The sequence below is a fragment of the Parus major genome, chromosome 4, assembly GCF_001522545.3.
Source record: "Parus major isolate Abel chromosome 4, Parus_major1.1, whole genome shotgun sequence".
NCBI classification, from domain to species: domain Eukaryota; kingdom Metazoa; phylum Chordata; class Aves; order Passeriformes; family Paridae; genus Parus; species Parus major.
This window is the reverse complement of record NC_031771.1, coordinates 60,371,799-60,396,382: the sequence shown is the minus strand read 5'-3', so window position 1 is coordinate 60,396,382 and position 24,584 is coordinate 60,371,799. Positions and strand designations below refer to the sequence as shown.

General features: G+C 37.2%; 1 protein-coding gene across 6 annotated transcripts in view; it reads right to left on the bottom strand.

Annotated features, from left to right (window-relative positions):
• ZFYVE28 (zinc finger FYVE-type containing 28) overlaps positions 1-24,584 on the bottom strand; it is a 145,413-nt gene that overhangs the window by 57,834 nt on the left and 62,995 nt on the right. For all 6 annotated transcript variants that reach the window (XM_015625176.3, XM_015625177.3, XM_015625178.3 and 3 more), the window contains exons 2-4: positions 22,449-22,589; positions 4,211-4,348; positions 1,590-1,792 (exon numbers count right to left, since the gene is read on the bottom strand). In XM_015625176.3, the coding sequence (XP_015480662.1) occupies positions 1,590-1,792; positions 4,211-4,348; positions 22,449-22,589 (482 nt within the window). The remainder of the gene's footprint in view (positions 1-1,589; positions 1,793-4,210; positions 4,349-22,448; positions 22,590-24,584) is intronic.

Here is a 24,584-nt window from a genome sequence, read left to right as displayed (position 1 = left end):
CAAGAAACACAGCCAAATTACTTATTGCAGAGGAATTGAGGCAGCGGAAGTCAGTAGTAATTTAGAAATATTATAACAATACATCACACTTATGATATAATGATATAATTATGACAGCACATTTAGCTAACAGCACTGTTTACTGTGTGGCATAGGACCTTTGAAAGATCTTTACTGCCCCATCTTAAAGACAGAATAATTTACTCTGCATTTCCTTAATTAAAAAAAAAACTGACTTAAAGCAAATTATTTTTTCTATAAAGGTTTTACCTGAAACTAGTTTAATGAAACTCAGTTACCCAGGTAAGACACTTAAAATTTGGCTTCATTTCTATGTGGAATTACTAACAAAAGCTAGTAATTCAACAAGGTAAGAAACACTGATAAAAAGTTTGGTGGTTTTCTGTCACTGTATTACTTAATTGGTCATTTGTAGAATACAAGTAACCCAGAAAGAGAAGAAGTTGCTTGCAAAACAATGGTAAATAAAAATGCTGTATTTAGACAGTTGGTATTGACAGGCCAAAAACTGCACAGACACTGATAAGAACCAGTTACTGATTGTCACTGGTGTCTGCATTCAAACCCTCAGTTAAAAACATGTTTTTAGACAATGTTTTTAATTAAAGTGTTTTCAATATTACAGAATAATGATGCTCTTTCTAATCAGAAAAAAACCTGCTTACCTGAGTAAAAGAACACAAGAAAATAACAATTCTGAGGAAGGGCAAGCAGTAATGTGGGGCATGACAGTCTGTAGGTTATTCCCAAGAAATTTTAAAAGACTACACAATTCTAAGAAACATGTTCTGCTAAGGGCAGCAGTGACTGTATCGTACTAGATCCATAGATAATTTTGCCCATTATCTTGTCTGTGGCCAGCACCACAAGTGTCTAACACACAGGCAGGTAGCTGGTTACACTCTGAAGCACAATGCATGACTGGTCAATGTGACCCTTGATGAAAAAAAGCATCACCCCAAAAAAAGCAGTTATTTTTACTTAAGCAAAAAACCTCAAAGTCATTTTTCAATCACAAGTTTTCAAATCACCGAGTCCTCGTGGTTAATTAGGGCTCGTGTAAAAGCTCTTCCTCCATCAGAATTCAATTTGCCTTCTTAAATTCACTGGGGACATCTTGCTTGTATCACTAAGCACAAGAGAAGAAAACCTCATAGTCTCTAGAATATTTGTTATCGTTCTTTTCTTTTTAAGCATCTCCTGTTTGTTGCCTTTTCTGTGACAAAGAAAACATTAAGAGAAGAGATTTATGGTTTCCTTTTGTGTCTTGGAAATTCTCCCTCAAATGCCATATGCCAGTATGCAAATGGTGGATTATAGTTTAGTTGGAGAGAGCAAATGCTGATTGCTAAAGAGCTATTTAGTTTTCATTATTGCTACACTGAAAGAAAAAATCTAACATTACAACAAATTACTAAAGAATTCAAATACAACTATAAAAAAATTTACATCCTTTTCCCACTCAAAAAACACAGAGCAAAACGGCCAATTTCCAAAACCCAACAAGCCACAAAACTGCTGCAGTGGCCAAGACATAGCTCACAACACATTTACTTAATCTCTTTTACCTTAATTCGAACTCAGCAAAAAGGACATCAAAATGTTTCAGGGAATCTTTCATTTTTTCTGTGTAGAGGTTCAAATCCCTTAAGGCCTGGTCACGAATGATATTTCTGACTTCCTCTAGGCTTCGCGTCAGATCCTTGGCCAAGGGCCTCATAGCCATACTCTCAATTTCACGATTCATAATAATTGAACCAGCAGCCAAACACTAAGAAAGATATGAGGAGATAAAATATTAGTTTTTACAAAGTAAAAATACTTTTATAGTTAAAAACAAAGCACAATACGTGCTATTTAGTAAGATATGCTTTTGAACAAGGGCAATACTTAGCCCCAGTTGACTGCAGATTATGAAACAAGTGAAAAACTTAAGGCTGGTATGTCAAGAGTCAAAAGCTTTTCACAGAAAAGGTTAGGAAGCAGCTCAGCCAGGGAGACATGAGGAGAGGGTTGAAGTACAAGAACCACAGAGCTGACAGAAGAACTAAAGCTATTCTCCCCCACCAGTTAGGCAGTAAGCATTAGTAGGATAGATCCTCTATGCACACACAGATTGCTTGCATAAGTGAGATAGGAATCTAGCAGAACTACAGTCCACGGGCTGTTTTGATTTGGGCTAGACTGCTTGACTCTGTAAAATAAATCTATTCCTTATAAAAAGAACAGAAATTCTGCAACTGTGATGTCTTTTACAGAGAAACTGCTCACACTGGCTATCACACAGAGATGCAGTTAGGCCAGCATACTGCTTCCCACTGAAATCATGATTATATACAAAAATCAGGTCACCGAGTGGTTCTTCTCTTTCAGTGTCTGGAAAACAACTCTTTTAAAGACTCCTTGCCCCAGGCATTATACACGGACTCTCTTTGACCAGCTGACAAAGACATTAATAGTAGATTCTTACTGTAACACATTAATAAAACCTTTTTAAAATCTTGCCACTAAAAACAACTGCTGGCTTTATTCTTTTATGGATACATATGGAAGACAATGAGCACCAACATAAGTTACACCTGTGGTGTAAATAGAAATACTTCCATTAATTGAGAACACACAAGGTTGTTCTCAAAGATCAGGTCTTTTTTCCCTTTTTTAAACCTCCATTTGAAACTGTGTCACCCACTTTTCCCCTGGCATCCTGTGGATGGAAGCCTCACCTGCAACTCAGTATGAGAGACTTGCAATCCCTTTCTCAGCAGCCTGATGCATTGATTTGAGGGCAGTATTTGTGGGAAGTATGGATAAAGTGTTAGCTGCTGATAGGTATTCTCAGTCTGATAACTCAGTGATTGTACTGACAGTGTGTACTCCTAAAGCACATACAGTCTTCTTGCTACATGAATTTACAGGAGGACAGTGCCTACAGCAGTAGGAGTTCACATTACATCATCACTGCATATGTTACTTTCTCTGAAACCAACAGGTCTCTCCAGCCTGATGGCTGCACAGTGGAAGTTTGATTTGGAAACAGGTTTAGATTATATAACACAGCAGTGAATAAAACAAGACTGAGGACAGGATTACAAAGCACTGACATACCAAATTAATTTAGTAAATTCTATCTGAGACTTCTCTGACTCAGAGTAGCCTGCAATTAACAATTGTCAAAGCAAGTTTCAGAAACAGAACATATGGAGGCATATTGGACTGAACAAGATGGGAAATCTTCATGGAAAACGTGCACATGAAAAAGAAAGGAGAAACTGCTAGAGAAAAAAAAAAAAGGATATTAACAGGAGGCTAAGGATTGTTTCAAATACAGGAGAGGCAAGACTGAAAACAGGACTACAACGTGTGTGGGATGTCTAGACTAATCACTCTGAAGTCTCATGGTGCTGCCCTAAGCCACCTTCAGACCAGTAAAAGTAAAGAGTTTATCACTAAAGATGCCACAATGATTTTTTTTTTAAGCTAAAAGACATCAGTACTAATAAATAAATGTCTTGCATATAATAGCCTTTTGTTCTGACACTTCAAGCTTCCTTTGGTTAAAATAATGGAAGCTTATTTGCTACAAAAATTCCTTATTCTGACAGGTTGCTCTAGAAGTAAGTCTTTCAGAGAAACCAGGTAAGAGAAGAAAAGTGGACTTCAGTGTTCTGCACAGAAACTATTCTATTTTTGGCATACACACGAAACAAGGAAGTTATGGGCAACAAATGACAGCCTGAAGTTACATATTTAGGATGAGTTACAGCATAACATAAGCAATAAAATAAAGTGACAGCATGCACTTCTATTTGCTGGAGATAAACTTTTGTCCTGATAAAACTCCCTAATACACTTTTATTTGTTTCCAAGATCTTCAAAACATAAAATGGCTGATCAGAAAAAAAAAAAAAAAAAGAAAAAAAGAAAAAAAATATGCTAACCCACAAAAGAAGAGTTTTTCACTATAGAATACTGACAGCACACAATTACAAAAATAACCTGGTATGCTGTTAGCCAAAACCACAGTTAAAGAACCCCAAATCTCTGAGCATCCAGAGCAAGTCCTCTCATTTACTTGGCTCTGTAAATTTTTTTTTGTACCTCTTTCAGCAAAGCCTGAAAAGGTACTGTGGCTTTTTACAACAAAAAAAGTGTCTATTAATCCCAAACAACAGAATTATGACAGACCTACCTCTGCTCCAAACCAAAGCTGTCCTGCAAGGTTGTCATGGCGTATTTCCTCTGGAAACTTAACACAAAAGTCTCGGTTGGCCCGTTCATGTGGAATGCATTCATCCATGATTTGGTTTATGATGTTCAAAACATTATCCTGAATCAAAACACAGGATACCATATATATACTCTTTGCACAGAAAACATTTTTTCTAACTTTTTAATAGAATTTATTAGTGAGGTACCTACCAATTAAGATAGCAAATGCAGTATTTAACTCTCCTGGTTTTCATACACACAGTGAAAGCAGAGGAGAATACTGCACAGAAACAAGAGCAGCAAACTTCACTCTTTCGAGTCTTCCTAGAAACCGTTTCTCAGGTTAGTTGTATTTAACTCTGACTAGGTAGTCAAAGGTTAATGGGACTTCTCATGATGAGGCATGACATAAAGAGCTCCTTATCTCCAGCTATCTGTACATATCAGTAAATAAACTAAAAGTACAAGTGAATTATACTTTTTCCATTTCTTCTCACCAGCCCAAACAATATGCACTCCCATTATTCCCAAAAACAGCACCTGACAGGGTAGCTTGGAGTTGTTAGAAGCTGAGTTATACTGGGACCATTGTGGTTGAATATATTTAAACTCATCCTGGTAATCCAAAGCAGTTTACACACCTGAATCCCAAGTGGGCAAGGACTGACACACTGACCTAGCATCTCATCCCTCAGCCACTCAGGAGGATAAGGGGACACCACATAAATTAGAGCCTTAGTAACTGCTCTGATCTACCTCTGCACCAGGACAGTGATCAAAGACCTATAACCAGTTTCTTGATATGCAGTAAATAATGCATATTCATTTATTTGAAAAGACAATTTTCACATACCCCTGCTGAGAACTGCATGGAATTTGATTAACATAATAAAGGTAGATTGAGAGCATGAAAAAGGCTGAGTGCTTTCATTAAAAATGTTTAGTCTGTTTTATGTTTCTTCCGATATTTACAGAATTCACATTCTGCTTGAAATATTTCTCAAACAAATACAACCACATCTGTCTGCACAAAATTGTTTAACAGACATAATTGCTTTAAATCTACACTTCAATGTTTTATTTTCACCTGCATTTAAAAAGCAATAGAAGAGAATTTTGAAAAAAACTGCCCCTTTAAATATGTTTTTATCAAAAAAAGACAAAATCTACTTTAGCTACAAAGAATGATCCACATTTTCTGCAATTTCTGCACAGACTGCAACACCTGCTGTTGCCACAAAATAATCTTCACATTAAGGCTACAATTACAATTGTCTTCATCCAAAATAAGTGAATACATTAACAATCAGCAATATTTATTACACACTGGTAAAAGGTACTTGAAGTGTTAACAACTAAAACACTTTCATAATAAAGTACTTTTTGCAAGGCTGTAATGAGATAATAAGTTTCATTTCAATAAAGTTGTTAAAAACAAACAAAAAAACCCACCTCATACAGTTAAAACCCACCCAGCTCATACAGTTAAAACACATGAGTAACTGTAACAATCAACCATCTTCTCTAGAAACAGGACTGAAAATTAAATGCCCTGTAGCATCACAACACAGACCATGGCCAGCAGGTATGAGAAGAGACAAGAAAAGAAAAGTAGAACCACCAACATAAAATACCTGATTTTAGGGGTGAAATCTCCCCCTCACTCTGCTGGGCCTGTTGTACTGCCAGGATCAGCGGGGCACTAGAATCGCTTAGAATCCAAAGAGATGCCCCTAGCAGGAACTGAGGGAAAAAACAACCTTGCATACTCCCCCATGTAGTTGCAAGGAGAAGTGGAGGTCAAATCCTGGACGAGAACAGAGATGCCCACACCCTGCTGCTGCAGCACATCCTGAAGCACAGGCTGAAGAACGCTGTCACCACCTCCTCTCTCCAGAACAACCACGAGTTAGCCAAGCAATCACATCCAAATTGGCGTGACACTTTAGGCTCAGAAAAAACAGAATAATAGGAAGTTTCCTATTCTCCTTCCATTTCTTAATTCATGATATTGAGTATACTTCTCTCACCACTATTTAGCTAAATCTGCCTGGGGAACCAAAGTATTTTGAAAGTAGATCTCATAAGGAAAAACAACTCCTAAACTATCTAGCTCCTACCCAAAGTTACAGAGCAAAGACTGAAACTGAGGATAAAAACATTTAAATTGTAGAAAGGCATGAGTCACTCATGAAGTATTTCAAATCTGTAATTTCTGATCTATTTTGAGACCAGGTGCTTTGCCTGTAGCTCTCACTTTATCACCAGAGCACTACAGGTTGGTCTTTATCACTAGGATGAAAAAGCCAGATTCCTGTTTTCAGAGAATTAATCAAAGTTTTCAAAGGCCTTTCTGCATTGGAGAGATACAGTGGTAAAAAGCAATCTTACCAGTTAAAATTTTACAAAATTTCCACAAAATACTGAGAAATAATAAGGTAGGGAACCCTGGAAAAAATACTCTTCAAATCTGGATATATCAGACTTTAAGTAATCCAATTACATTTTATTTTAGGACATGATATTCCAATTTATTTTACTTGCCACGTAACTTTAATATGGGGAAATGCAATTCTTCCTCTTATTTTTCCTAAAAAGCTACACAGAATAAAAGGAAAGGCCATATTGAAAAACTTTTCTCCCTAAATTTTATCTTCCTTCAATGTATTATTTTTAAATGCAATCTTATTTGACAGCAGCTACAAGACAGATTGAATTTCCCTTACATAATTACCTATATACATATTCAAAATCCCTGATGTATCAAAGAACATTTTATGCAAATGGAATAAAGAAAGAGGACTCATTGCTGGTAAGAAACTGTTCCATGGTTTTGTTCTGGTTTTTTAATCATTTTACCTGCTAAAAAGCACTAAGATGCTGTCTAAATAGTCTCTGAAGATAATTATTACAAGCATCATGAAATTTTATACCATAATGCACTTAAATATTGCAACTAAAGGCAAGATGATGTAATGAAGATAATTCAACTTTTTACAATACACTGATGTTTAATTATATAATTTGTTTGTTTCCCACTTAAAAACCATTTAATATTTTTTCTCATTTCTTCAACATTCCTATAATCTCTAGATGCTTCTGTTCCAGAGCACCCAAAGATCTACCAACAAATCTCCATGTATGTCAGACTTTGACTCAGGTGTTTTTTTAATACATGCAGCAGTATTAAGCTAAACCAGAGGTAATTAGAATTTAAATATACACTTCCCAGTGGAGATAAATCACAATAGCTCCCTCTCCAGTAGCAGTTGTTTGTATAAAGTTACCTGGCTTCACAGAGGCAGCTGGTTGTTCTGTCAGAGAGCTAAGTGAAAAAGCCAATTAAAAAGATGGCCATCTTTTCCTGCCTAGTCCAGCAGGGATACAGGAAGATTAGGGAAAAACACTTGATAGAACTTTGATATATAATGTACAAATACTGAAAGATCTCTACAAGGTAAATTGCTTTTGATGTTTCAAGATGTGCAATTTCCCAAATTCTCTGTTGCTCTACAGGGTTTATTTTATCATCCTGCAGAAGAAAAAAAACAAAACAAACCAACAATTCTCCATCACTTCCCTTGCCTCTTCCATTCTTCTTATGATACCCAGAGCAGAGTAACTTACATAAAAAATCTGGAATATTTGCTCCCATAATAATTTCAGATCTCAGCTGCTTTAAAACTGGAAGGATGCCAGCCAATTTAGACAGACTATCCAATGCATTGTAAGCAAATTAGTCTTTTCTTTAGAAGAGCTTCAAGAAACATTCAATTTATTTAATTACTGTATTCTGCTTTGTAAGCTAATAATGAATGGGTTTGGATACATGGTAGCACTGAAATTTTGCTCTAATTTAAGCAACAGAAATCAATTAGTTAGAACTGAAGCAGTAAATCTTTCACTTGATCCATCTTTCTATATAAAAGCCTCCACACTTTAATGCCTCCTTTGGCAGCTTTATCTGTTATCTTTTGGTTTATCTGCATACTGGGATGTGCAGTTTTGTTTCAGGTGTTCTGCTGAGGCTTTACAGAAGCACAGGCAGCCACTGCAGAGATTCTGCTTTGGGATTTACTCCAAACTCCTCATTTCCCAGACAACAAAGATCAAAGTTTCATATAATAGTCAGCACTTATATTTAGATAGAGAAGATAATGAGTGTTAGTGAGACAATGTACATAAGGTAGCCACAGTGGAGGACAGTGAATTGGTTTCTTTTTGACCTGACAGTAATTGGTCATACATTAAATAATCAGAGCATAAAACTAACATCAACTGCTGCATTAGCTTCCAGAATAGGTACCAAAAATTGCCAAGAAATTAATCTTTCTTATACTATGAAACATGTTTAGATCAACAAAAGGCAAACTTATCTACCCTTCAGTACATCTTCTTGATAAAATTTATGCTGCTCTTCCACAACATGAAATTTAATATGGCCTGAGGTCTTTTGCAAGACTTCTTCAAAGGAAGGTAACTTCCTGTGCTGCTCAGTACCTCTCTAATAGCCATCCTTTGAATAACCAATAAAATCTAGCTGAGGCAATATGCTCTGTGATGATATCACCATGAGCTTAATAGATGATATTTTTGCCTCTTCATTTAAATAAGTCCATGACTTTTTGTTACCTTTTCTAGCTTGATGTTAAGTACCAGAACTCCTTCAACATCACATTATGGCAATAAGAAGTCATTGATGAAAGTGAATTAATGCCAAAAATAAAGGAAGATTTTATAGTAATTAAAGCAATTAGTACGTATTTAGGGTTTTACAGGCTACTTTAACAGAAGAAAGCAATAGCAAGGTGGTGTGCTCTCTGATGTAACCAAGAGGTTTTCAATGCACACACAAAAGTCCTGGATCCAGAACCCAGGCAGCTATTTCACATTAGAGATCCAAAGCCTCTCTATGGCTTTCCCTCCAGTCCATCTTGCACAGATTCAATGGCTGTGCTTTCAGACCTTCTTTGCCTCATCCACTAATTGGCACTGGCAGTGTAGCACCATGGAAATGTTTGGGTTTCAGATTATCAAGTCCAACCACTAACCCAGCACTGCCAAGTCCACTGCTAAACCATGTGCCCAAGTCCCACATCTACACATCTTTGGATTGCTTCCAGTGGTGACTCAGCCACTGTTCTGGGCAGCCTGTTCCAATGCTTGACAATGCTTTTCATGAAGGAAGTTCTCCTAATATCCCATCTAAACCTTCCCTGGCACAACTTGGGCCATTTCCTCTTGTCTTATCAATTGTTGCTGGGGACAGGAGCCTGACGCTACCACCTGGCTACAACCTCAGGGAGCTGCACAGAACAATAAGGTCTCCCCTGAGCCTCCTTTTCTCCAGGGTAAACATCTCCAGCTGCCTCAGCCACTCAAAAAACTTTTGCTTGGCCACACTATTGCTGACCCAGGCCAGGAGCCACTGGCCTTCTTGGCCACCTGGGCACACCTGGCTCGTGTTCAGCCACTCTCAATCAGCACACCCCCAGGTCCTTTTCCACCGGGCCCTTTCCAGCCACGGTCCCAGCCTGTGGTGCTGCAGGGGTTGTTGTGACCTGGGGGCAGGACCTGGCACTTGGCCTTGCTGAACCTCAGACCCCTGGGCCCACTGATCCAGCCTGTCCGGATCCCTCTGCAGAGTCTTCTTGCCATCCAGGAGATCAACTCTTCTACCCAACTTGGCATCATCCACAAATCGAGGGCGCAACTCATGAGGCTCCACCTTCTAAAAGTAACAGGATTTTTCCATGTATGAATCCTGGGGAGCAGCTCCTAGTTTAACCTACCCAACTACAGAGTAATACCCAAATTCACCATGAAAAGGCAACTTGGATATCTAGCAATTTAAATTCTGTATTGCCTCAGCCCAGCAACAACAGTTCTCAATAAATAAAAGAGGAATCCCCATTCACAGAGGGCAGAATGAAGGAGATGTCATCGTGAATTACTGCCATCTTCATTTTGCCTTCCCCTGCTGCAGTGAAAGCATCCTGCATCCCCAACATATTCATTGCTGAGTTGGCATGGATCCAGCTTTCTTCCCTATGGTTCTCTGCTGCAAATTAATTCCCTGACCTGCAGTGCACAACATTTTCATTCCACTCCGTCCAGTCTTAGATAACAGGCAGTTTCTCAGAATGACCTATTTGATTCATGTAAGCAAGTGGAAACACATGAAAAAACTTGTTAACATGAGAAACTACAACTTAAGACTACAGTACTAAGCATTATTAGGATCCTTTTTTCAAAGAAAAAATGTATTTTAATATTAATCACTCCTTATACAAGATCAAATATGAAATGTAGAAAGAAAATACAATTTCATTTAGCTGATGAACTTGTACTGATGGCCCAACTTACAGTCAAGCATTTTACATTTTATAGCCATTTGCTAATTATTCTATAGCAACCAGAAATTTCCCAAAAATTATGAAGAAAAGCTGTTAAAAATCAACATTTAAAAGACACAATTATTTTATTTACTGATAACAAATGTTTAGCTCCGTAGATTTGGTTTTTACCCAACTACAACATTCCACTCATCACTTGACATTACTGGAGGAAAAAAAGGCAAATTTAAAATCTGTGAACCAAACCCAACTGACAAAAAACCCCCAACTCTTCTGATACTTATAGGTCCCTCAGTGTATTTAGAACAATCATACTCAAGTTCATTTGCAGTGAAGTAGGGTGAGAACATATGAAAGGGCTGACAAGTCTGCCTGCTTGCAAAATAAATGTTAAGAGCTTTCACTCAATGGCAGGCCCAAATAGCAAACAGGTACCTGACACCAACTGTTTGAAGATGTCAGGCAGCACTGAGAAGACATCTGTTAGAGCAATGCAACTCACAGAAGTCATCATTACCAGGAGTAATGAAATGACAAATGTTGCCATCAGTTATAAAACAACTGAACTGGAGATGAAACTCTGAAGGAAAAACACCCAAATTTACAAGCTCTACTATGATGGGAAAGGAATAAAGCAGATATGTGTACTGTCTCAGATTTAAGCTTAATCCTGAGATCATCACTTTAAAATAGCTGTTCTAAATTTTTTTTTTAGATTTTTGTTTCTAGACTGGCACTGTCCCCATCAAAATGAAACTGACGACATTATTTAAAGGAAAATAATTTTCTCTGAATAAGTCTTAGTTCACTCTCATGTCTGAGAACAGCCTAGCACAAGTTTTTGACTTTCCTACCTCTGCATGAAGTCTTAAATACAAACCTTATGAGAATTTAATTCTAGAGTCCATCAGCTCTGTTCCAGTTTAGCAAAAACCTCAAGCACAAATACAATTCAGAAAATGACCAGGATTCCCTCCCCACCACAGAGCAAAGAGGAACCCTCAATGGGTCTTCCTTCTTCCCCCTTTTGTTAAAAGGTATCTTTGTCTGCTACAGTTTCTAAAGTTTGTGAACGTGAAGGTTTATTTCAATCAACTTCTTCCCTTGATCTCAGTAATTACCTTGCTGTCTCCTTCACTGACCTCTACTAACACAACTAATTTAATGTCTCCAGGGCTGCAAATTAAACAGGCAAGAAAAGACTTGGCCATTACTTTAGCTAAAAGTACTCCTGGTTCAATCCACACTGTTCAATCTCTGTATCAATTAACAAAATAACATCAGGAATAGATTCTTGCCAACTTCCAACCAATCATTAGGTTTCAGAACCCAGCAGGGAGTTTCTTTCACTTTTGGCTAATTTGTCTCCTTTAATGAGATCTATTTCTGCCTAATTCTACAAGAAAATGTTCTTCAATGGACAGATGCAATCAAACATGAAAACTTCACACCTCTGAACGTCTCATTGTTCACAGTGATTATGGAACATACTCCCAAGTTTGCTCCTGTCAAGAATGTTAATGATACAAGTAGTATTTAATAGATAACTCACTGCCAATCCACTACAGCACCATCCACTGAGTTCTTTAACAGTTCTTCACTGGTACCATCTCCATCAAGGGATACTCCTCGATCCTATCTTTGTAAAAAATTGCTTCTTTTAGCATGGATACAATTCTGACAAAGCACAGAATGAAAGAGCAGGTATTTTTTCCTCCTAGAAAAAATTCCTTATTCTCATACCACTTCAACTTAACAGATAGTGGGAGACACCTTCAGATAAGGTTTCTTTACACCTGAAACAGAAAGCCACTTTTCATTACAGACTGGTGTCAGGCCATTTTGCAGGGTCAGCCTTTAGCAGCAAGGCCAATGAGAGACTTTGGCCCCTTATCACACCATCTCACCTCCCCTGCAGTCTCTGTCCCCATGTCTCAGCAGCACTCTGTGCTCTTCTGCTGGGGACACCTATGAAGGGTTTTAGTGCACAGATCCAGAGTAACTCACATCACTTCACTGCTCAAGGTCACAGGCAGACTCTACAGATACGTGCACTGGTACAGCTGAACAAGTGTTTCCAATGGTAAAGCTGACCACAGCTTATTTGAACTGGCCTTGGATAAGGATCTAAAACTTCAAAGCTCTCTCAAAGCTGTGCTTTGAGGGGTGCCATGCTTAACTGTGGGAATAACAACAAGAACAGTGAAAATTTGGAATGGAAAACTTTTAAACCAATGTTGCCAATGGACCATGGAATAATGCCTACGGAACTATGTGTGATAACACAGAAATACACATTTAAACAGGGTTATTTTTTATATGAAATCTAAGTTAATTTTTCTTGTTTGCCCATGCTCAACTACATATCCAAGCAATAAAGTTAAGGTATGTACTGAAACTCAAATGTTTATAACATTTCTACCAAGTGCCCAAGGGCTTGCTTGAATCAAAGACTGGGCAACTCACATGAACAGCTGCTGAAGCTACCATAGAACTCTAACCAAAACCACTCTAATTTACAGAAATATTTCCTTCTGAAATCACTCTGTGCCTTCCCATTAATACAGTTTAAAAGCTCGCTGGTAACCCACAGCACTTGCTTAAAATTTAAAAGCCTTTACCTGCTAGGAAAGAACGAACACACTTAACATGAAAAATCAATGAAAAATCTGATTTCAGTGAGTACAAAATGAATTGAGCTATGCTGAAGTTGTGCAGCTGTAGACAAAAGACAAAGAAAAGCCAATGTGAAATTATACCACAAATAAAGAGTTATATCCAACACAACTCAAAACCAAGGAGCCCAAACCTTTGGAGACTTTTGTTCTTTGAGTGTTCAAGCTTCAAATCATTTCTACATTATGAGTATTTTAAATGAGTGATTTAAAGTTCTCCTAAAAAATTACATCAAGATAATTCTGCTTTCCTGTTTGAGGAATCTCCTCTTAATTTTCTTTTCTCAATTATAAAATATGATATTTGCATTGCAGAATAAGTCAGAGAACCACAAATATATTAATTAGATCTACTGAGCAAACTCATCACATTCCATCTACAGGGTTAAAATATTTTACAGTCAAATTAGCAAAACCCCTGTGGAGGAAAGTTGTACAAATTATAAACAAGGCTGGCATCGAGGCCAGAGATTTGTACAAATGTATGAAAATGAAAAATAAATTTTCATAGCAGTTATCACGTAAGTCAAAAGGAAACATGACTCTGAAAGCCTGCCAGAATTAATCTCTGATTGATTATGTCTGCATCAGACCTAAACAGAAAAAAGCGAACAAAAAATACACCAAAAAAGACCTTTTCACAGTATCAGTACAATTCTAAAGCAAGAATTAGTAGAATTTACATCACAAAGGCAGTTTAGCTCAGTGCTTCAGTTGCACAAATCAATTCAACAAGTTTTGCAGCCTCAAGATGATCATCATTTAACACCTCTACATGAACTAATACACTGTTTGTTATGAGCACTGTGTATGTAGAACAGCAACAACTTTAACAGCAGCTACAGACACTGCAGGGCAATTGAGAAATCAAAGAATACAAATCTGTTGCTCAGTATTTGTGTAAATAATCTTCAGGCACATAAACCCTGAGACCTCTAGAGAACTGAAAATGTATTCTCAGGGCAAACCTAAGAATTTATATTGTGTACATCACATGTTAGAATCAAGAGTACTACATTTTCTGAATTCAATTCTGGGCTTCTCTCAGAAATATAGAACAAGGAACAGTATAAACTTATAAGAAGTATCCAGCCTTCTTCACAGTGTGAAGAACCATGTACTTGGGGTAATGCTGCTGCTGTTGCTTAAAAAGTGTTGAAAAAATAGCACTATTCTACAAAATGGAAATCCAGCAGGAGAAAGTAGGTGGTATACGCAAAAAGGTAAGCTTTCTTCACCAAGAGCACATTTTCTGCATAATTAATTTCACACAAGTACAGATTTACCAAAGCCTTTAAAATGGGAAGTTTTTATGAGTGCAAACAGTGCAAAAGCATGCAGTAACAAAGCCTACTATCTGAAGCCTGCTCTCCAACAGCAAATTCATCCTTATCACAAGCTGTTTTCATATCAGTCATTTCAAACTTCTGCAAAGCAACACTAGCTTGCTAATACATGTAATACTTTCAAAAATGCATCTTTTTTTAATTACTGTCTAAAAGTCTACATTATTTTTCACCAAGAACCCTGTGCATAAATGAGTTACTACAAATTATTTTAAAAGCATAAGCTGGGGGCAGAAGACAACCATTGCATCTTTACTCCAAAAGGAACTTGGAGTTAGGAGTGAACTGTTTAAACTTCTCATTCTCTTTGGCTAATTATAAAGTTAAAACAACTGAATAAGCCACCTTAATGGCTAACAATTTATTTTCTTCCCATCACCTTAAACTCCAGCCATTCAATTAGTAATTTATTGCTTAATTATACAGAAATAGTAACAAAAAGGCAGTCTGAAATTATCAACTCAAAAATATTCTGTAATCCCTCCTTCCAATATGTAGAAGTCCTTTTTCTGTCCAATATTTAACATATATAGATATATATTTAAAAAATTTAACACCTGAAGGCTTTAATCTAAAGGTGCAAATGAGGATCCAGCAAGAGGAGCTGGAAGCCATGGCTCAGTCCCAGAAATTTGGCATCACTGGCATAAGCAGAACCTGGTGGGATGAGTTCTGTGACTGGAGTGTCCTGCTGGATGGTTCAGGCTCTCTGCGAGGAACAGGCAGGGCAGGTGAGGCAGGGGCTTGAATGCAGAGAGCTTGTAGCTGGCAATGGCACAGCTGAGAACCTCTGGACTAAGGGACAAATGAATTGGAGATCTTGTCCTGGGAGAAGGAAACTGAGGGGAGACCTCCCTGGAGTTATAACTTCCTTATGAAGGGAATGGGAGGGGCAGGCACTGATCTCTGCTCCATAGTGAGTGACAGGATCCAAGGGAATGGCCTGAAGTTGTGTCAGGGGAGGTTTAGTTGGATATTAGGAAAAGGTTCTTCACCCAGCAGCAGGGCTGGGCACTACAAGAGGCTCCCCAGGACAGTGGTCACAGCCTCAAGCCTGATGGAGCTCAAGGAGTCTGGAAATGCTCTCAGGGACATGGTGTGACTTTGACAGATGGTGCTGCGTGGGGCCAAGAGTTGGACTTCATGACCCTTGTGGGTCACTTCCAACTCAGGATGTTCCATTCAAGGATTTTGTTTAATGAAAATTTACTTACGACAACCTGACACATGAGAAACAAGATTGCAAAATATTCCACAGAATATTCTTCATAATAATCCATTATTATGAAATTAATTATTTCTTATTAAAAAACAGGATTTAACTTGCAAGTATGTTAAGGTCACAGTGAAAATTAAATTCTACTGCTAAGAACCAACTCGACAAATTACTAACCTGCCTTCTTGTCTTTCTTATCATACTTTACCAGCATTAAAGAAAAAAATAAATGGTATGGATTTTTCTATATGATTAAGTGAAAAGGCTCCTAGCAGAAGAAAACAGACTTAATCCCCAAGTACAGCAACATCACAAAATAAATAATTTGCACGTATTTTTAATCTTAGTAACGTGGCACTACCATGTGCATATGGAGAAAAGAAGGAAAATTGCAGCATATTTAAGTCATGAGACTACATAAACAATTCAGTGGCTGATACTAGAATCTATCCTTCTTTGCAACAGTAAAAAAAAAATAAATTAAAATTTAGCCAATCATACTATAGCAGAGCTGACAGCAATCCTCTGATGGCACTGCTGAAGAGTGTAGAAGAGCTATAAAGCCCCTGATACTCAGACACGTCACATTACATTAATTCCTACATAACTGGATCCAGTATAGTATCTTACTTCACAAATGCTGAGAAAAGTCAGGCTTAAAATGACCTGGCTCCATTGTCCTCATTTAGCCTTCAAGTACTCTGGGAATTATACCACTATGTGCAGGTTCACTCTCAATACTGTCAAGGTACCAATATGCCAATTGTTAGCAATATAAAAACAATGATCATGGGCAAATAATCTTATATTAAGAAAGGAAAAATAATTTTATCTTTAGTAGCTGCGTATTAGAAGACTCCAATACCTCTGAAATTAAGAGCCTTCTATAGCTGGGTTCTTGTTCACAAAGAAGAAAATGCTCTATTTTTAAATTTAAATAAAAGGTGTGACCAAAAGAAGGAACTGTTCTAATTGAAGCACAGATAAAATATTCATTGCTCTCCTGTTAGTACCTCATGTCTTATATGGATGACTACCTCATCTTCCACCAAATCCAGTGGTTTTCCACAGGAGTTTGCATGCAATGATTGTGGTCATCATGAGCAGATGGTACAGCATAACCCTGCATCACAGCCTCTTCAGTAACAACCTATGGCTACCCCAACATGCACCATTTAATATAATATAATCACATCCCTTTTTCACTGATAAAAAATTCATTGTGTTTTGTACACAAAGATAAGTTCTCTTTTCATTATTTAGCAACTTGTCAATCCAGATTGAGTTTCACCCTTGTGCATTATTGATTACCACCTGTGTTGTCATTTCATGCTACATCAGCTTTTATTTATTTTTAAATATATATAATAACAAAACTCAAATGTCACACACTGAAGAGCCTTTCCATTTCCCACTACAGAGAAATCAACGCATGCTCTATGACAATTCACTCAGTCATGTTTCTCTTTCACTCTGGAAATGTTACTAAGCAATTTGCAAGCCCTGCAACAGCTTCAGAGTTCTGTGTGATGGTGTTGTGTTGAAAGTTTTGTTTGTTTGGAGTTAGATTTTTGCTGGTCTGTTTTCATTTGCTTGGTTTGTTTTGGTTGTTTGTGGCTTTTTGTCTTGTTTGGTTTTTCAGTGTTGCTGTTGTTGGTGTCTTGTGGGGTTTTCTTAATTAAATAAAAAGCCAATATAGAAATCTGCCCACATACCTGGTGTAAGCTGATGTGAAAGACAACTGGACTGCCATCCCTGTATCAGCTGAAATTGGTAACCACCTCCTAAAGTGAGCCATTATCAAACATGATCACTGCTTGGGTCAGACACTACACAGTATCAGAAAAAGCTTCCCCCCTTCCAAACTCATCACACCCATCCATCTCTCTCTTCAGAAAGCAAGTAACATTCCTAAGTGTTTCAAATATGCACAAAAAATATTTCAAAGATAAAAAGCATATATTTTCTCTTTGTGTTAAAGGTTTGATTCTGCAAGGCCAAGTGTAAGGTCCTGCCCCATGCTGGGGAAATCTAGTGAAAGGTGTCCCTGCCCATAACAGGGGGCAGGAACTGGGTGATATTTAAGGTTTCTTCCAACCCAGACTATTCTCTGACTGCGATTTTAGCATGTGACAAAGCAGATTGCCCAAGTATGCTCCCAGCAGCACTGTTCCTTTACTCCTTGTTTGCCATATCCAATTTACTCTTTCCACACCGCACAGTAAGCTCCTTTAGCCTGTAACATATTCCTTTACAGCGAGGGCAAAGTTTTGTTTCCACTGACACTTGTATCTCAACTTATTTTGCAGTGATGCTTTCAGCTGTTAAATTGAGCTTGAAGAAATATGGAGATAAGTGTGGTTGAAACAGCATTTTTGATAAAATTCACCACATAGTTTGCATTGCTACAGAAACTGAGACAGACAAGTGATAAAACACAACACTGAGATATGATTAACTTTCTCTAAGGGCTCCAACTCCTCAGCAACATTTACTTATGCTACAGTGGATAATGAAGTTCACAGATGCCTGCTTCTCCAGGACTAAATGAAGGAGTGATCTATACAGGAGGCAGTCCACTAAAGGCTACATTTTGAAGCCTAATGTTACAGCAAACTGGAACTGCTAAAGCTGACTTGGAAACGCTGGGCTGCCAATTCCAGTAATTCAGGAGGTGCTTCCCAAGAAGGCAACCAGCAGGAAAGGAGTGAAGAACCAGTGTAATGTACTGCCAGTCAATGCAATGCCCAGGACTCCTACCAGAGAGCCAGAAACAGTCATGTCTCACAAGTATTACAAATTCATCATTTTACTGTTCTGTGGAACAGTGCAAAAGGACAGCACAGCCGGGAAAGTCTATGGCTTGCTTCAGGTCAGTGCCCTGACGGGGCAAATTCCTTCCTCATGCACTTCAGCAGATCAAGAGACACACTGCTGAGATACAATCTGCAGGAATAATGCTGATAAAACCATGCTGGAACTGACTCATGTGCTATTCTGAGACCTCAGTACTGTACACAGAGAATTAATTATCAGTGTACTGAAACAGCAAGCAAGGACTATGATCCTAAAAACATTCTCACCATGTGAAGTACTTATGCACACGTTACCTGTGACTTCCTAACAAATATCTGCTTTAGCAACAGAGGTTTTTTACTCTTTACTCTTAAACAAAACAAATGAAATTACGTAATATTTAACAATAAACCTAACTCCATTTAAATAGCTGATAAATTGTTTTAAACCAGTTTACCAAGTCAATTAATAAAACACTAATCAATGTGAAAACAGCAACAATCAAAGCAAATTAATTTAGAGAATGATAGTGAATGCATGAGTGAATAACTCAGAAGTGTATGAGTTACCATCACTTCATGTAAAACTCAATGCTGTGTGATGCTGTGAATAGCATAGGAAAGGACACCTTGTTTTACCACTAATATAAAAATACTGCAATGATTTGTGTTGCAGTGAAAAAACCTCAGATGAACAAGCACTGCGTATTACTGAAGATTCACTAAAGCAGAGATGTTTTTCTTAAGGAAAGAAGAGTTTTCCTTTTAGAACTATCAATCAAGTTCAATAAACCAAAGTTTGACATTCTACCTACCTTTTGGTTCATTTAAGAAAAACTTACACAGCTTTTCATCATGCATCTCAGCACACTTTAGGTATTGTTAATCTTAACAGAAACCAGTAGAGAAGTGTTTTATTCTGTTGAATAGGCATTAATCACACAATAAATGCAAGATGCTGTACTGATAGATATGTTCTTACAATATTCTCACAATATTCTACCACTGACGTCCAAACAGCAAAGCAAAATGAGGGATGAGCCATTTTTATGATAGGCTACCATAACTGGAAAACAGTGTTACATCACATTATTGTGAAAATAAAAAGCTTTGAAAACCGTCATCTTACTCATCTTACCACTCTTACTCATGGATTATGCTACTCAGCATCCTGCTGTACAGTCAACCCACAGCATTTGAAAACCAAGCTGCAAGATGTTCAGAAATTTTGAAAAGTTAATTGACTGTAACAAGTATGATTCTTATCAGCAGCTAGTATTATGACAAAGCAGAAGACAACATTCAGAGTTGCAGCTCTTAACTAAGGGAGCATCAACAGTCTTGAAGACTGCAGTTCTCTGTGAATGTGCACAGGAACACCACAATGCAGCATACCTTCAACTTGCCTTGACTAATGTTACCAGTACTGAAAGTATGTCCACTATAAAGTATTAGATCCTTTAGGCAGAGACCTTCTGGTTTGTCTGAGTCTGTTCACACACAACAATAAACTTGGAGATCCTTAACAAAACTATCATAAGTTCAAAGCAGACACAAAGATTTGAAGCTTGGCTCTTCAGACACAGTCAAGATCCAACGTAACACCCAACCTCTCTCCAAGAAGAATCATAAGTTTGTAAGATTTGTCAGCATAAAAAAAAAAACAACAAATAAAACAAAACCACACTAATTTACAGGCATTTCCCTTCTCTAGTTGATAAAAATAAAACTCAAAACCATCATCTGTGAATCAAGCAGACACTATCAGTGAATGATCTGAAAATAAGTAACCCAGGAACAATGAATTAATTTAAAAAACAGATGCCAAGATAGAAGGATGTGGAATTTTAGAAATCTTTGTCCCTAGAAAATGCTAAAATCTGGTAGAAATGCTATGCCTCTGTAAATTTCATGGAGATAAAAACTGGGAATCATCTGGGTATCTTAAAACTAAAGTTTCCATGGATGAACTAGCACAAAATAGGAGAAAAAAATTCATGCAAAGACTGGGAGTCTGATGAACTATGTTCTGTGGTCACAAAATACTTTTCAAAAGCATTGATTGAACAGTCAGAAGTGCACATTTCTAAACAAAAGGTCCCAGAATTGCATGACTGTTTTTGCAGATACCAGAGGTATTGCACAATGCAGCTGCTACCCTGCTTTTACATTCTGGGCAATGTTCTGAGCCCAGAGCTGGCTGTTGGCTCTCCATCATTCTCAAAGCCCACCACACCTTAGGCTAAAACCAATTTTTCCTTCTACTGTGTGATATTTGGTCAGCAAACACCTACATTTTGAATCCTTACTAAAACACTGTACCTTCTCTTGTTTGGAAATTACAGGACAAATTCTAAAAAGAAATCAAAAAATCACTGCATTTACACAACGTACTACAAAATAATGTTATGACCTAATTAAGCAAAGCTTGTTTTGACATGACATTTGACAATGATCTGATCTGTCCTACAGAACTTTTACAACTACAAATTACCAAAATAGCTACATAAAAAAACTCCATTTTTTCTTTCAGTTCTAGCAACAGATTGTTTGTGCTAAAACAATCTGTTTAACAAATTAAATTACCACACATCAGAAGATATTAAGAGTCACAAGGTACTGAATCACTATAGAACAAGCCAAGCAAACTGACCAAGGAGCAGTCAGAGTCTGCATTTCCTGTGCTCCTACAGGTGAAACATTCAGAGAAGCTACTTTTTGAATAGAACAGCTCTTCAGGTCTACCTATACTACAGGAAACACATCAGAAAACCTGTGTGCCTGCAGGGAAACAGGGAATAAATTGTCACTGCCATGGATAAAACAACCAAGAAGACTTGTCTTGTAGAATGATATTGTTAATCCACCCTTAATATCAGAAAACCTTTCCCACCAGTCTGGACAGAGTAGAAAGGCTGTGGAACATCCACTACTGGAGGTTTTGGAAAAGTCAGATAAATATTTGTCAAGTATGGTTTAGGCACAGCTGATCTGTCACACAGAAGACTCAAAGTCTTCCTCTGAAGATAACTTTCACGCCTATTTTTTTTTTTCACTCCAAGTCACTGCATTTTTAATTTGTTAATAAACTTACAGTTTCCAGTTTGGTAATCCCTTAAACTCACATTTTTCTCTAGGAACAATACAGTAGGAAATTGTCAAGACAATCACAGTCAACAGAAGTATTAAAAGTGTTTCTGACAGAACAATACATTCCAAGTCTACTTTCTTTGTAAGCACTCTTGAAAAAGCTGGACTTGTAAAATTTAGTTTTCTTGCAAGCAAACAGAGCACCTGTTTTCCAATCAACTTTTTTTCAATATCAATCATTTCTCAATATCAAAGCACTAATGCAAATACGATGGGTACAACAAAAGCAGTTTCTTTCTACCTCTAAAAACTTTAATTAGCTAAATACCCCATAATCTTCTGAATGTAGTTCAATTACTAATGAAAAACTATGAGATTCATGAGGGCTGAAAGGTGATCAGCTACAAATGACATGGATATTTTTTCCTGCTTGAAATTTTGAAATATTTCTCATGTCCTGTAAGCTCTGTATGCTCATTTTATATAAAGTAAACAAAGTTCATTATGTGTATTCTTATTCAGGGAAAGCACCAATACTCTTAAATGAGATGCAGGAAATTTAACTTACGGATAGTATTTTCAAGAATATACCCTTTGAAGTTAGGAAAGGCATGTATCTAACAAAGGTTTACTTTTAAAAGCTCTGACAATAAAAACTAATTAATACAAAAACTATTAAAGGGATATATTAAATGTAAATAAAAATCTCAGTGAAATCAGGAAGTTGCCACTTTGATTACCTGACAGGAGCGAAACTGGTTGACCAGCAGTGTACATCTCTGTGGGTCTTTTCTTCCATCCAAACTGTCCAGTTCAGCTGCCACTTGATTTAGTTCCTCATCAGCATAGTAGAACTGAGCAAGGAGCTGTGGGTCTGTTCTCTGTATTGGAAACATGGACAATATTACATTACTTTTGCAAAAAAAACTCCAAACCCCAAAAACTAAAACAACTTCAGCTAGTTGTATTTACCAAAAGTTTTTTTGAACATATAAGCCAGATAAGTAGTACGGCAGCACAGAAAAGAATGATATTGAGATTATTTACACACACATTTAAAAGTTTTCTACTTTGAAGAGGAAAAAAAACCCCTCTCAAAAACCATCTCGCATAATAAATGTGAATCATTACTCAGCTGCCATTATTTCCAAAACCACCCTGGCATTCTCACTTCTTGTAGCATAATTATCTGGAGGAGCAAACAACTGAATCAGAAGGCTTGTTTATTAAACAGAAGCAGACTTCAGCTCTAGGCAGAACAAGACAAAGTTGCTTTCCAAGTTAAAACAAACAAACAATACCCCCAAACTTATCAAACAATGGAATAATCTATCAAGCACCATGGTAACCTTTGCAACATGGTCAGAATCCTCCCTTTGAACATCACAAGAACGCAGGTAATGAATCTCCCAGGGCCAAACAGATGCAAACACTTTACAACACTAATAATAATAATAATATCACTAAAACAAGGTATTACAGGGAGAAAACTATGTCACAAAGTCTTTCAGGTGGCAAAGAACAGATTCATCACAATGGATTTTTGGCCACATTAAAACAAAGCAGCATCTATAATAAAAAGACCAAAAGAATCATGGAATACCTCCTCAAAAACATTGGGAAATATTAACAGTAAAGGTTTACATCATAAAAAGATTTTTCAAAACATTAACAGCTAGGAATTCTGGTTTCAACATCTTAAGTGTAAGCTGTCAACAATCTACACTCTTGAATAATGCCTTCACTATACTGATATAAAGGTGCCCAGGGAGAAGGATAAAGCTTGTGATATATGGTCAGGGAAACAAACAAAATTCAAAATTAATAATAAGAGAGAGAGCACATAATTGAAGTACTCAATTTTATGTTGTTTAGTTCTAAATTTCTGTATTTATAGTAAAGCTTTTAGTAAAGCATTTCTTTAAGCATTCCCTACCTGGCGATTTTTATTATTTCTGTTTTTATGTTTTCCTTCAGCATTTATTCACAACCATTAAAACCTTCTAGACAAAGTTAATAAACAAAGATGCTGGAGTCTGGGTACGGAATTGTGACAAAGCATGACTGCTGATTTTTAAACATCTAAATTGCATTGCAGAAGCAAAATCAGGAAATTTATTAAGACCGATCTCAAGCAAAACAAGTATGCCTGAGACACTTAGCTCCCACGTGGCTGTTTTTCAACTGGAACAACAAAAGTTTTAATTGAGTTCTCTCAACTGTATTATGTTTGGTGTGGATTAGTAGTGTGATCTTTGATTAATTGTGTCAATCATATGTGCTCCCTAGCAAGCTGAAACTGCATGAAACTTTAAATCTCTTCACAGGGGGCCACTTAAAGCAAATAAAACACAAGTTTACAAATTCAATTTACTGCACTAGGTAACAGAAAATTAGGGACAGTGCCATGTTCAATACCAATTTTTATTTTCAGTTTATGCAGAATGTGGTTCAAATAATTTAATCCAAATCACTTACTATTCTTTGGCAGAATACAAATTAGCAATTCCCGTCCTTAGGTACTAAAATTAATAGACTTCATTTGAAAACATCTCATGGAAAGCCTACCACGTATCCTGGTAGTTTGTTTTGGGAAAGCATCCCATTTAACAACAAATTAACAAATTAAAAAACATTCTTGTTTTGATTTGCTGGACTTGAGAAACACTGCTCATTTTGCCTTATTCCACTACAGCATCAAGGACCTCAATTAGTTCTACTTGCCTATTTCTTTATTCACTGACTGCAGTAACCCCTTTAACCATATCACCACTGTAGGATGCACTTATGGATTTGGGATTTCTGGGGACAATTTTTGTTTGGTTGCACAGAAAGTTCTTTTTACGTGGCCATAGTGCTGTTATCATCCCAACACC